The 12,720-nt window shown below is 43.1% G+C and overlaps 1 protein-coding gene across 1 annotated transcript in view; it reads left to right on the top strand.

Annotated features, from left to right (window-relative positions):
* The window catches only part of CHN2 (chimerin 2), a 327,093-nt gene that overhangs the window by 285,325 nt on the left and 29,048 nt on the right, over window positions 1–12,720 (top strand). Inside the window, 1 exon segment of the mRNA XM_017881350.1 lies at window positions 6,154–6,231. Coding sequence (XP_017736839.1) covers window positions 6,154–6,231 — 78 coding nt within the window.

The following is a 12,720-nucleotide window of genomic DNA, read 5'->3' as shown; positions in this document are numbered from 1 at the left end:
AATCTTCTCATCATTAAATGTTCTTTTAATTGTCTTTGTTAATGTCTCCATAATACCCTATTACATTTATATGCCATAAGTTATTTAACTTTTCCCCTGTATTGACCGTTTAGGCTTTTTCACATTTCTTGATATTGTTTTGATGAATATCTGTATCTCTATCTCTGTATCTATCTATCTATCTATCTATCTATCTATCTATCTATCTATCTATCTAGATCTTAGTCTGAAGACCTTTTCAAGAGAATCCTAGAAATAGAATAATTGGATCAATGCACATGAACTTTTCCCGGCTTTTGATCGATCTCCAACTTATCCCACAAACACCAGTGGGATATTAAAGAACTCTCCTCACCACACCCTCATCATCATTCCTAATACTGATTTTCATTTCATGCACTGCCATGAAGCAGAGGAGGCTGCAACAGCAGGACAGTGTTTGGAATAGGAGTATAGCTCGGTCAATACCTAAGGAAGATTCAGACTCAATAAACAGAACTGTAGAGCTCTCGGCAGCACAGACACTGTGGTTGGAATACAGGGAGACATCCAGGGACTAATGATGACATTTTCAATGAGCCCTCCTTAAAATGTAGCACTGGAATTTACTTGAAGTTTGTGGAAAGCTTGTGGATTGGTGGCAAATCACCTTCTCTAGAAATTGGTACTGATAAAGCACAATGTTGTGTTCCCTAGAAGCCGAGAGGTGGTCCTGCCTGAAGCCAGGTGGAGGAGGAGCCATTGCTTAGATGGACCTCTAAGGTCCCTTCTGGGCTTATGATGCTAGGTTATTAAAGCCAGCATAGTGAGAGGGGTATTTGTCTCTCTCCTACCATTCCTTTCCTGGGCACTTTATACGTCCACAGACACCCCAAAGGGCTCCATTTTCCCAGGTCTTCCTGCCCAGGTCTTTCCTCCTTGTCTCTATCTGACAACCTCTCATTGCCTTCTCATTACTTGATTCCTTCTTGGATCCAGGATCCTAATTGTAGAGAGAAAGAAGAACAGTGAGAGGGCTTAGAAAATAGAATCCCAACCTTTATTCATCAAAAAAAAGAAGAAAAAAGGAAGTGGTGAGCTTATGTCACCATTTATTTATAGCCCCACCTACTTCCAAAAGTATCTTAAGTAGTACCTGCTTTCACAGTGGGCTCAGGGAGAACTAACGTCTCCTCTTTAAAAACCAGTCCAGGGAACACCAGACCTGCTACTCGTTGACAGACTATAATGGGGAAGACAGTAATTCAAGCATTCAACCACTGCATATTTTTTAATGTAAATATGATGGGGATGAGAGACTGTTTAAACAATATGTAAAAGCCTAGATTTAGTGTATACCCAAAAGAACTGAAAACAAGCGTTCAAACAAAACTTGTATGAGGATATTCTTAGTAGCATGGTTCACAATTAGCCAAAAGGTGAAAACAGTCTAAATGTCGATCAACTGATGAATGGAAATGAAGTGCGGTATATCCATACAATGGATTGTTATTCAGCAACAAAAAAGGAATGAAGTACTGATACGTGCCACAACATAAATGAACCTTGAAACATGCTAAGTGAAATATCTAAAGAAAAAAGAAGCAGCCAGATATAAAAACCCATATGATTCCCTTTATACAAAATATCCAGAATAGGCAAATTCATAGAGACAGAAAGCAGATTGGTGTTCGCCAGAGGCTGGGAGGAGAAGAGAATGAGGAGTGGAACTGACGGGTACAGGGTTTCATTTTGGGGTGATGAAATGTTCTGGAACTAGGTAGTGGTGATCGTTGCAGAACATTGTAAATGCATTAAATGCCATTGGATTTTACATTTTTAAATGGTTAAAAGGGTAAATTTGATGTTAAGTGTAGTAGAAGGAAAGACACTTGTTCTTCAGGGCTTTGGGAAAAGATAGACTCAGTTAGTTGTGCCTATATTCTACCACTCACCAGCTATGTGGCCATGGGCAAGTCACTTAAACTCTCAGCTTCCATTTCCTCCCCTGTAAAATAAGGGTAATTATAGCAGTACCTACCTCATAGGGTTTTAAATCTTAAATGAGTGCAAATATGCAAAGTGGGCCGGGTGCTGTGGCTCACACTTGTAATCCCAGCACTTTCGGAGAACGAGGTGGTGGATCACTTGAGGTCAGGAGTTTGAAACTAGCCTGGCCAACATGGTGAAACCCCATCTCTACCAAAAATACAAAAATTAGCCAGACACAGTGGCACGTGCCTATAGTCCCAGGTACTTGGGAGTCTGAGGCAGGAGAATCACGTGAACCTGGGAGGCAGAGGTTGCGGTGAGCCGAGATCGCGCCATTGCACTCCAGCCTAGATGACAGAGTGAGACTCCATCTCAAAAAAAAAAAAAAAAACCAATAAAAATGAAAATATATATATGTGTGTGTGTGTGTGTGTGTGTGTATGTATATATGCAAAGCGCTGAGTATAATACCTGGCACATAGTAAGCATGATATAAATATTAATATTTGTGTTATTAATTTAGCCCAGTATTCTCAACTAGAGACAGCGTTGCTTCCCAGGGAATATTTGGCCATGTCTGGAGACATTCTTTTTTATCATACTTGGGGGAAGGGGCTCTACTGGCATCTAGTGAATACAGGCAAAGAATGCCACTGAACACCCTGCAATGTACAGGACAACCTCCCACAACAACAGATATCTGGCCCAAAAGACCATTCGTTCCAGTGAGAATCCCTGGTTCAAACAGACCGTGTAGGGAAATGTGCTTCATCTCATGAATGTATATATTAAAACAGGTCAGGTAGAAATTTTCATTAGAAGAAGACAGTCAGCAAATGTATTAAATGTCCACTGTGTATAGAGAACACTGTATTAGACATTACGGAGCATATAAAACAAGGCAAGGAGCTTCCCTTGAGGAGTTGAGATAAAAAAGAGCTCTGTGCGATGGGGTCATTTCAGAGGGACGTTTTCACCAAGAGATTACTGTAATCAGTTTTCCCTTAATGAGAGGGTGGTCTGAGGTCACCCACACTGCTCACAGTAATGCTTGCTCAAAGGCGAGTACTTCTAGTCCCCTGTAAAGAAGCATCTTCAGGGAATGGTGTGTGGTTCCTTCACTTGTCTGAATGTGTCTTGTGTTTGGGTAAATTCTATTGAATCAATAGCTGAAAAAGAAATCACTGTCACAAATGGAAATAAAAATTACTTGTTATACATATAAGCACAGACATGAAAAATTATTAAATCTCATTGTATTCAACCACCCATAGACCAAAAGGAGGAGATTCTTTTGCCCACTTTCCATGTAAATAGTTATTTTGTAGCAGGATGAGCCGCAGGAGTAGTAGTGGTCTCCTTCATTAATTTGATCAGATTCTAAAACTGGTATATTCGTGTCATTAGTCCAGTCCATATCACAGAATTTGCCCTTACACAAATGGCTCACCATCAAAAGGTCTCTCTTGCTTTGCTAGCAGTGAAGGTTGGGAAAGGACCCTTTTTGCTTCTCTCCATCTTTTTACCTATAGACTAAGGATGGGAAGCCCTGCAAAGGTATGCCAAGCCTTCACTTAATCCCTGCCATAGCAGTTGTACTTCAGAATCAGACAGTGGGAAGAGGGGCCAAGGGGCCTGGTGAAGCTCATTAAGAGGGTAGACCCCTGGAGGAAACCTTGTCTCTGGAAGCCAAGGCAGTGAATGGGTGGTCTCAGGAGGGACTGGAGACCCCACACCATGCAGTCATCTTTGCACACCTTCTTCCACAACCCTGGCTTCCTGTATGTACATGTGCTTTCTAGCAACTTACATTTATTCAGTGTCTACTGTGGCAGGGACTCTTATTAGACATATTTGTGGGGGAAACAAAAGTGAATTAAGCATAGAGCATGTCACAGTGAGTTCTCAGTGTGGCAGGGATAAGAGCTGTTATAGTCACTGTAATACAGACAAAGTGACAAGTGCAATCAGAACAATGTGGATAAAACACGATGGGATTTCAGAGGACACAGCCTACAATGGGGAGTTTGGGGAAGTCATTTTGGAAAGGGTAACATTAGAGTTAGAATGTAAATGTTGGTGAATATGTAGATATGTTGAAAGGATGCTAGAATATTCTAAAGAACAGAGCAAGCTATCAAGGTGAGCAGTTAAGTATGTCACAGAAGAGATGTTGTAGGATTTGTGGAGGGGAGTGTAGGGAAATAGGATGAGCTGGGTACATTAGGATCAGCTCATGAAAAACCAGCAATGCCAGGACACAGTTAAGCTATGGAGAAGCATGGGTAGATTAGGAAGATTGTTGTAGAGCTATGTGTAAGGTGGACTGGAGAGATAACAAGGGTCTGAGTTACGTGGAGAAAGAAAGGTAGGGAGAGGCCAGACTCAACCAATATCTGAGATACAGCATTTGTCAGGACTGATGGCAGGATGAGGCAGCACACGGGTGTACCGAGGCAGCGGGACACAATGTTGAAGAGCATGGGCGCTGGACACAGATGCTTTGTGTTCTAGCCCTGGTTCTGCCACTTAAACTAGGCTGCATGTCCTTAGGCAAATTGCTTTACCTCTCAGTGCCTCAATCTCTTCATCCAAAAGAATTGGGAATAAAAATCTTGCTCCTCACACCCGTATGCTGCAGATTCAATGAGTTAAGTGCCTTTGACACATTCTAACGTCCTCTGACACAGTGTAAATTATTGTGCTCAATAGCTTAACATAAAAATTGGGTGTTATTATTGATGGTAACGAGGATGAAATGGGAGGATGAATTTTTGAGGCAAGTTAAAATCATGGTGATTACCAGGAATAAAGAATTACACAAGGGAAGGAGTGATCTTTGGTTACTCTTCACAAGGCTGCTTGGAGGGGCTGGAGCATGGGGCCCTTGTATCAGTAGAGGACAGGACGGCCCATCTACATAAAGGCCCAGTTATCTAGATCTTGTTTTCTACTTCCTAAAGCATTAATTTTACTGTCTGGCATTAGCTGCATTAATCTTCACCAATGAGTCAGGAGTACTCCCAAGACATCAGGATTTCCCTACTTCTTTTCGTGGGGAGACCTAGGACTAAAGAATTAGGGTCATGGGAGACCATCAAACAGATGATGCTTTTAAGAGCAAGGAGGACATTTTTATAGGCTTGGGCACTAACAGAATGAACATTGAAGATGTTTTATTGAAAAGAAAAGCAACTATGATGTTTTGATTTTAGGTAAGGAATATTGTCTTGTCTGGGTGGGTTTGAGCAGAGTTTTCTTCGTGCAGGAAGGATAGGAGAGCCCAGGGAGTGTCCTGGGGCAAGACATCCTGCCTCTTATTCTGCAACTTTGCAGAACTCAGAGCAGAAAAGCTTTGCTCTCCTCTGATACCCCATTTGGTACTCAGACTGTTCTAATTTAATGCATGCATAAGAATACAAATTAAGCTTTCAAGTGCTAAGGCAGATTTTTAATAAAGAGACATAGGCTTTACCCCTATAAGATTAAACAATCATCAGGGTTTAAAGGTTTAATCTGTTGGAGTTCAGCCCAGGATGGGGTTCAGAGCCCCAGATTAATTGGATGCAACCTCACACTTTGAATATCAGAGCTGGCTGGGGTGTATGTGCGCTGGTGTGTTTGAGTGTAAAATGTGCTAATAAGTAGGGGAGACCTCTCCTTTGCAATGTGCCGTGGCAGGAGAAAGCAAGCTGCCGGCCTCTGCCTCCCTGAATCCTCAGTGGCTGACTGGATACCGCTTCTGGGGGTTGCTGTGCACATGAATGTTTGCTATTGTTCCAGGCACACGTCGGCCTTAAGAAATAGCACAAAACAGGCCCGTCCTTATTCAGAAGCCGAGCCCCCTCCATCACTCAAACTGGGCCTTTGAGGTCACATGCCGGAGGCTGCTGCAGACAGGACCCAGCTGCCTCAAATCTGCCGCCTAACATTAGCTGCGGTTCGAAAATCCTGACAGCACGGGGCTTCCTGCGCTCTGCAGAGGAAACTAGAAAGATCTGGGATCCAGGCACTATGTTCTCTGAAGAACTGTGGCTGGAAAATGAGAAAAAGTGTGCTGTGGTTCGGAAGTCTAAGCAGGGCAGGAAACGCCAAGAACTGCTGGCCGTAGCCTTGGGGGTGAAGGTGGGTGTCAAAGGCGGCTTTCTTTGGCCCCCTCTCAAACTCTTTGCCTGTTCACAGATCTCCTCCCTGGTTCGAAGAGCAGCCCTCACACACAACGACAACCACTTCAACTATGAGAAGACACACAACTTTAAGGTAAGAAAGCCTCTGCATTCCTTCTTCTGTTACAAAAGGGCAGGTGGAAAGGTACAGTGTATAGTTTCCGTCAGGTTTCTGATTGTAAAGTCAGGAGACAACGAATTCCTTTGCTTCCACATTTAGCTATAAGCTTAACACCTGTGCTTTCTATCAGTTCAAACTGGAGACCTCAGAAGGCAGTCTCCTCAATGCTTATGCCTGGAAACACCTTATCTGGATGTTGACTTAGTTTTGGAGAATTGGGCCCATTGCCACTTCATGTTCCCATGTCCAGTGAAATAAACACAGAGCATGCCCAGTCTCTCTCAGTCAGAGATGTTCTGCTGGGAGCTGAGCAGTACTTTTCCACTCAGTAAAGAATATTGCTGTCCCCGAGCAAGGGAAAACAGTTGCCTGTTTCTCGTTTTGTGTTTTGTCTTTTGTTTTCAGTGATGCTAACTCCTTTCCTTTATGCGTAGACAGCTCTGAAATCAAATAATGACAGGAGATGCCATCCAGAAGCTTTTGTTTGTGCTCCGGGTACGGCTAACAGGGGGGCACCCTTGGTCACAGCCTTTATCCTGCTCACCAGACCAAACAAAAAGATCTGGAAACCTGGTGGGGGGTTAAGTGGAATTTCCCATGTGAATTTATAAACTGGAAAGACCGCTATCTTCGTTGCAGACTGGTACTTGTAGAAGGGGCCTGCCATCAGAAAATTATGGCCTGTTTCCTTTGCCCAAGTGTTTTCCAAGAAGGGCTGGAAAGGGATGCTGATGCCACATTGTCTAGCTTGAATTGCAGTTGAGGGGAGGAGAGACAGGTTAGAGTTAGAGGCTTCACCCCAAAAAGTAAGCTGGCAGTTTGAAAGCTGGGGAGAGTGGAGAGGGAGGACCCAGGAAGAAAACAATAGGCAGGAGAAGCAAAATGTGAATTGCCTTCTTTTAAAAAAATTCTTGTTTCCTTTAGGGTCAGCAACCCAAGTGACTCTTGGAATTAGATAACCCTTTTGTCAGAGGTGACGAGGAAAACTGATTTTATTCTGTTGCTTTCCGATCCTTTCTAAGGACAAGTATTCATCTATTAAATGTACATTGGTGTTAGTTTGGTCTGTTTTCCTGCATCTGTTTTTAGAAAGCCAGCAGCTCAGGCATTTGCATGCTATAATTGAACTGAGGAATGGAATTATACAGCCCTACGTACTTAGCATTAGGGTGAAGAATTGCATTTCATAGGTCCTCTTCTATGCCAAAGCTTTTCATATTTCTCCCATCACTGAATATTGACAGGTCTAATTTGGAGCATTAACTGCCTCCCCCCGCTTTTTTTTTTTACTCTGTTTTCCATTTTTATCCTCATTAAATTTTTTGGCCTTAAGAAAGTGTTTTCTGATTTTAGCAGAAATCCTTGATTTTTTTGCATCCTGTGGATACACTACTAGTGATGAGAGGATGGATCTTCATGGACTTGTAAATGCTTTTTCTTCTTCTTGAAAATTCCAATTCATTTGGCTTTAAGAAATTGGAATTATTCTGTACTATAATAATGTTTGCATGGAGTAGCTTGTCCATGTATATTCTGTGTCTGACCTTGTGTTAAAAACACACAAATATATATAGTTGATATTTTCAAAACTAATTTCAGTCCTTTTAATGTTAGATCCCTGATGGAAAATTAATCTTAAGACATTTTAAAACAAAAAGATAGTTACATCTTATTTTTTAAGTAGTACCGTTGCTAACACAATATATTACTTATCACTGGAAAACAGCTCTTTTAGTATTTGCTTAAAAACTCAATAGCTATTCACTGTTATAGCTCTTGAAAGAAGAAAAGGCACAAAATAGAGAAGTTGTTCAAGAGGAGTACACAACCCAGACAGGAGCGTTTCTCTTCCGTGTTTTAAATAGATATCTTTGAAACTTAGCAGACCCCAAGTAGCTGTGACAGTTGATTGTGGCATTCAGTGGTACTGTTGGTGCCACTGTCCTTAAGAATGAGTGCAGGGGAGGATGAGGCATCCTCTTTGTCCTTCCTTGCCCTTTCCACCCTCAATCTCCCCACTTCTCACCCGCAACTAACTCTAGGTGGAAACTTTACATGGTTTTTGGAAGAACATTCAAAAAGCAGGCTCAGGCTATAAATACAGTGACAGGTTTTAGGGACAAGCCACTGAACTGAACTAAAGGAAGAAATTTCTTATCCTATGTCCCTGCCATCTGCTTGGAATTTGTGTTTCAGACCTTAATTTTACATTGGCTTTTTATTTACATTAACTTCTAATGGGTTTTATTCTGAAGCCTTCTTGATTTGTAATTCAGGTTAGTATTTAAGGCTATCATGTGCATAGCATATAGTAAGCAATCAATAAAAAGACAAATAATCACATTTTCATGCTCATCAGCCAATAGGTTTTGCTAGGTGCTGCCTGCACTTTCATCTAGAGGCCTCCTACCTGCCATTCGAATCTGCCAGTAGAGTTTGTCTTCTCACCCCATAACAAGATTGTTTGCCCCAGTCAGGACTATTACCCCAGGTAAAAAGCCCTTTCCTTTGCTCTGCCCAGGAGCTTTGTCAAGAGGAATGAATAGAAACCCCCAACATTCCCTAAGTTGGGACCTTGTGCTCCATTCTCTCAGAAAGCTCACAGTCACTGCCTTTGCTTCTCAAACAAAGTTTGTCTAAACAAAGCAAAATTCAGCTCTGAGAACAAAAGCTTTGGGAACCAAAGGACAGTTGCGCCTCATCGCATGCAGTAATCGTATACTTTTCAACACTGTGTGCTGATGCAATTTTTGCTCACTTAAAGCCTGGATTTCCTAGGTTACTTGTACCTACTAGGCACTGAGAGGTATGTGCTGGAGGAATGGTGAAATTAACACACTCCTCTCTAAAATGAAAACTGTTTGTCAAGAGAAAAACCACTCGGTTATTTAGCTCGTTTTATAACTGCATCTCTGTTTATGTAGTTGATTTAAAGAGGCACTCTGCTGTAACTGGAACAGCTCTCTTTTGAATGGTCCACCTAATAATACCTTATGGCTGAGCTCTGAAAATCTTCGGGCCAGCCAACCCCAGAGGCCCAGGAGTAGGCTTGCTCAGCTTCCTCCCCACACTTAGCACAGTGCTGAGGTAGCTTTAGCCCACGTAGTACTCCTGGCCGCACCATGTACTTCCAAAGAGCTCAGCTGTCTCTGCCTCAGTTCCCTCATCTATAAAATGGGAGTGTTGTGAGGTTTAAAGAATACATGCGAGTCACTTACCATGGTCTCTGGCACCTAGTAAGTATTCATTTGATGTTAGCATCTATTATTATCTTTTCGTGCCTCTCACTTGTATTTTTGTGTCTAGCTTTTTCTATTTTTTATTTTCTACCCTCTCTTCTTCATGCCCTTCTCTTTTGTCTCTTTTCTACCATCTCTTTCTTCTTCTCTCATTAATTATATGTAAGAGAGAATGAAATAAAGCCTGATAGTGGTTATTTCTTTGAATGTATTCCATCCTGTAGCCAATACTGGTTTATATCCCTCGTTTGTTTAAAAAGTAAATGGATGACTTAGATGATTTAGATTAGATTTCACACATTTTCTCCCAGCTTTTAAAAGTACTTTATACTAAAGCTGTCATAACAAATGACCACAAACTTGGTGGCTTAAAACAACACAAATTTATTTGCTCATGATTTTGAAGGCTGGGAAGTCTGAAATCAACGTATGGGCAGGGTTGGGTCCTTCTGGAGGCTCTGAAAGAGAAACTGCCCTGCAGCTCTCTCCTAGCTTCTGGTGGTTGCTGGCAGTCCTTGGCATTCTTTGTCTTGTAGACACACCACTCCAATCTCTGCCTCCATCTTCATACAGCCTTCTCTGTGTGTCTCTGTACATCTGTCATCTTCTTATACGGTTGCCAGCCATGGGATTTAGGGCCCATACTAATCCAGTATGATGTCATCTTAATTATATCTTCAAAGAGCCTGTTTCCACATAAGGTCATATGCACAGTGACCCAGGGTTAGGAGTGAAACACACCTTTCGGGGGATATACAATGCAACCCGTTACAGGAACTGTAATTGACATTTTCAGAAACCCTCAATAGGAAGGATCTCTAGCCTCAACCTAAAGGATGCATTGTCAGTAATGTTAAAGTTTACAGTTTCATTAAAGATTTTTATGTCCATGAAAAAAGGTCTTTAGCTGTAATCTAATTGCTCCTAAGTGTCAACCCCTTGGTCCAGGCATAACGGCTAATTTCCATGGCTATTGATTTTTAACATCTTTAAAGTAAAGTTTTCATGGATTTTCTTAATGCTTCATTGTTCTGATAGAAAGTGGTGAAATTTAGTTATTCTTTGTCTTTTATCTTTACCAAGCATTTCTTCATTAAAAGAGGCACCAAAAAACTTTAAAATAGCTGGTAAGCTTCCATTTTTAATAGTAAGTTGGAAGTGTCTGTTTGCTGTGGCTGGTTCTTATTCAGAGTATATGTTATACTTTATAATCAGATTTATGATGTAGCTATAAGTTCACACTAATATGTGTGATTGATTATGCAGGACTGGGCAGGTAATGTGTGAGACCCAGTATAAAATGAAAATGTGAGGTTCTTGTTAAAAAAAATTATTGAGATTTTCAGAACTGTGATAGCAGCGCATTAAACCTTGCTAAGGACAGGGCTCTGTGCCACCGCACAGGTCACATGTGCCCTGAAGCTGGCCCTGTGGTGATGTATAAAAAAACAGGAGTAAAAGACAAGCTTCTGTGAGCATTCAAAGAGGAGGGGGCTCCCTGGTGCTGGGAATCCTGTGTAAGAGGCAGTGTGGTTGTTCTCTCAGCCTTAACCAAGAATCCTCCTGGGGAGGTGGAAAGTTGCCTGAAGCCCAAGTAAATAAGTAGATCAAGGATGACTGTATAGGGGAAAGAAAGCGCACCCGGGCTATGCAAACAACAGGAGTGAACACTTGGAGTCAGAAATGTGCCAGGAGCGAATAAGGTGCAGGGGAGAGACCTGGGGGACAGAAAGGAGTCCATCACATTTAAATCATCAGCTGGGGTGGGCCAGATGGTGGAAAGATGATGATCCCTGGGCCCTGGAGCCATCAGAGTCTCCTGAGCAGGCCCTTCCCCCACTCAGCCTGCTGCTCCTGTTCCCAGCCTCTCCAGTCTGCATGGGGATCTGCATCACTCTTTCCTACCAAATTCTCTCCTACCCCCATGCGCTTCCAGGATACCCTTCCTTCTTCCCCATATGGAATATGGATGGAGAGCAGAGGCCCAGAAAGTTCTAACCCCCCTCACTGTGTGTTTCCCCCCTCCCTTTCCATCCCTCTTCCACCTCCTGCCCAGCCTGTACCAGCTTTCCTTTTCTCCCTAGCACTGATCACCAGCTGGCCTAATACATATTTACATGTTTGTTTGCCTGCCTTCCCCTCACCAGAGGGAAACTCCCAATGGGGGGTGGTGAGTAGAGAGGGTTCATGGAGTGGGGATTTTTGTCTGTTTTATTTACTGCAGAAACCCCAGTGTCTAGAACAGGTCCTGGCCCGCAAGCTGTTCATTCACATTGGCAGAAAGCAGGGACCGTATCTCCCTACAGTTGAGCTTTCGGAGCCCTCTCCTCACTCCCTGCCCTGCAGTTTGCCCTCTTGGGTGGCTTGCGTGTTGTATGCACTTGTGTTCATTGTACTAGAGTCCTTCCAGGGAGTGGGTCCTTGTCAGGGTCATCAGATGGTGCAGGAGAGATGGAGGCCCTACCAGGATGTGTCAGGCCAGCTCTCAATCCCCGTTTGCCAGGGATAGTGACTGTGCAGTGCTACCACGTGTCTGATCCATGTGGGCAGGCGGGTGAGGGGGAGGAGGGATCTGTCCCCGTTCACAACAGCTGTCCTGTGTGGTGCCTTTCAAAAGCGTCCTCAGGACATAGGGGAAATGGTTGCCCTACTTACTCTTATTATGTCCCCCACTCTGCTGACAGACTGAGCATGCACCAGGAGCACCCCGTTCTCATGGCACACTCCAGTGCATGTGCTCTGGTAGCATGCTCCTTCTCAACATGCAGCCCCCACCCTATGCTATCGTGGAGGCCAGGACTAGAAGTTCAAGAGGTTGAGAATATGTCCCCACGCTCCCACTAAAACACCTGTCCAAGACATGGCAGCACCACCACCTCCCAGTTTGGATTTGTGGCTCCTTAATGATTTATAGGCCTTTCATTCATTTTTGCATTCTTCTCAGTCTAGTGGTTATTTGCTTTGGAAGAAGACTTTTTGCTTCCACATGCAAGCCCCTCTCTCTTCCTCTTCCCCGTTGACCTCATAAAAGTGTGTCAGCCCTTTGTGTCATTCCCAGCGTTTTGGCTGCCTTGCCTTCTTGTCAAACCCCCAGGTGTCCATCACCCTTTTCTGTCCATCTGATACTACTTCTGTTCCTGGAGAACAGGGACAGCTGGATATTGCACCTGCAAATTGACACAGGCAGAAATTGGCTTCAGAATGGTTGGGGGCTTGTTTTTTT

The sequence above is a fragment of the Rhinopithecus bieti genome, unplaced genomic scaffold (genome assembly GCF_001698545.2).
Source record: "Rhinopithecus bieti isolate Rb0 unplaced genomic scaffold, ASM169854v2 scaffold_13174, whole genome shotgun sequence".
Taxonomy (NCBI): domain Eukaryota; kingdom Metazoa; phylum Chordata; class Mammalia; order Primates; family Cercopithecidae; genus Rhinopithecus; species Rhinopithecus bieti.
This window is presented reverse-complemented; position numbering and strand designations above follow the sequence as displayed.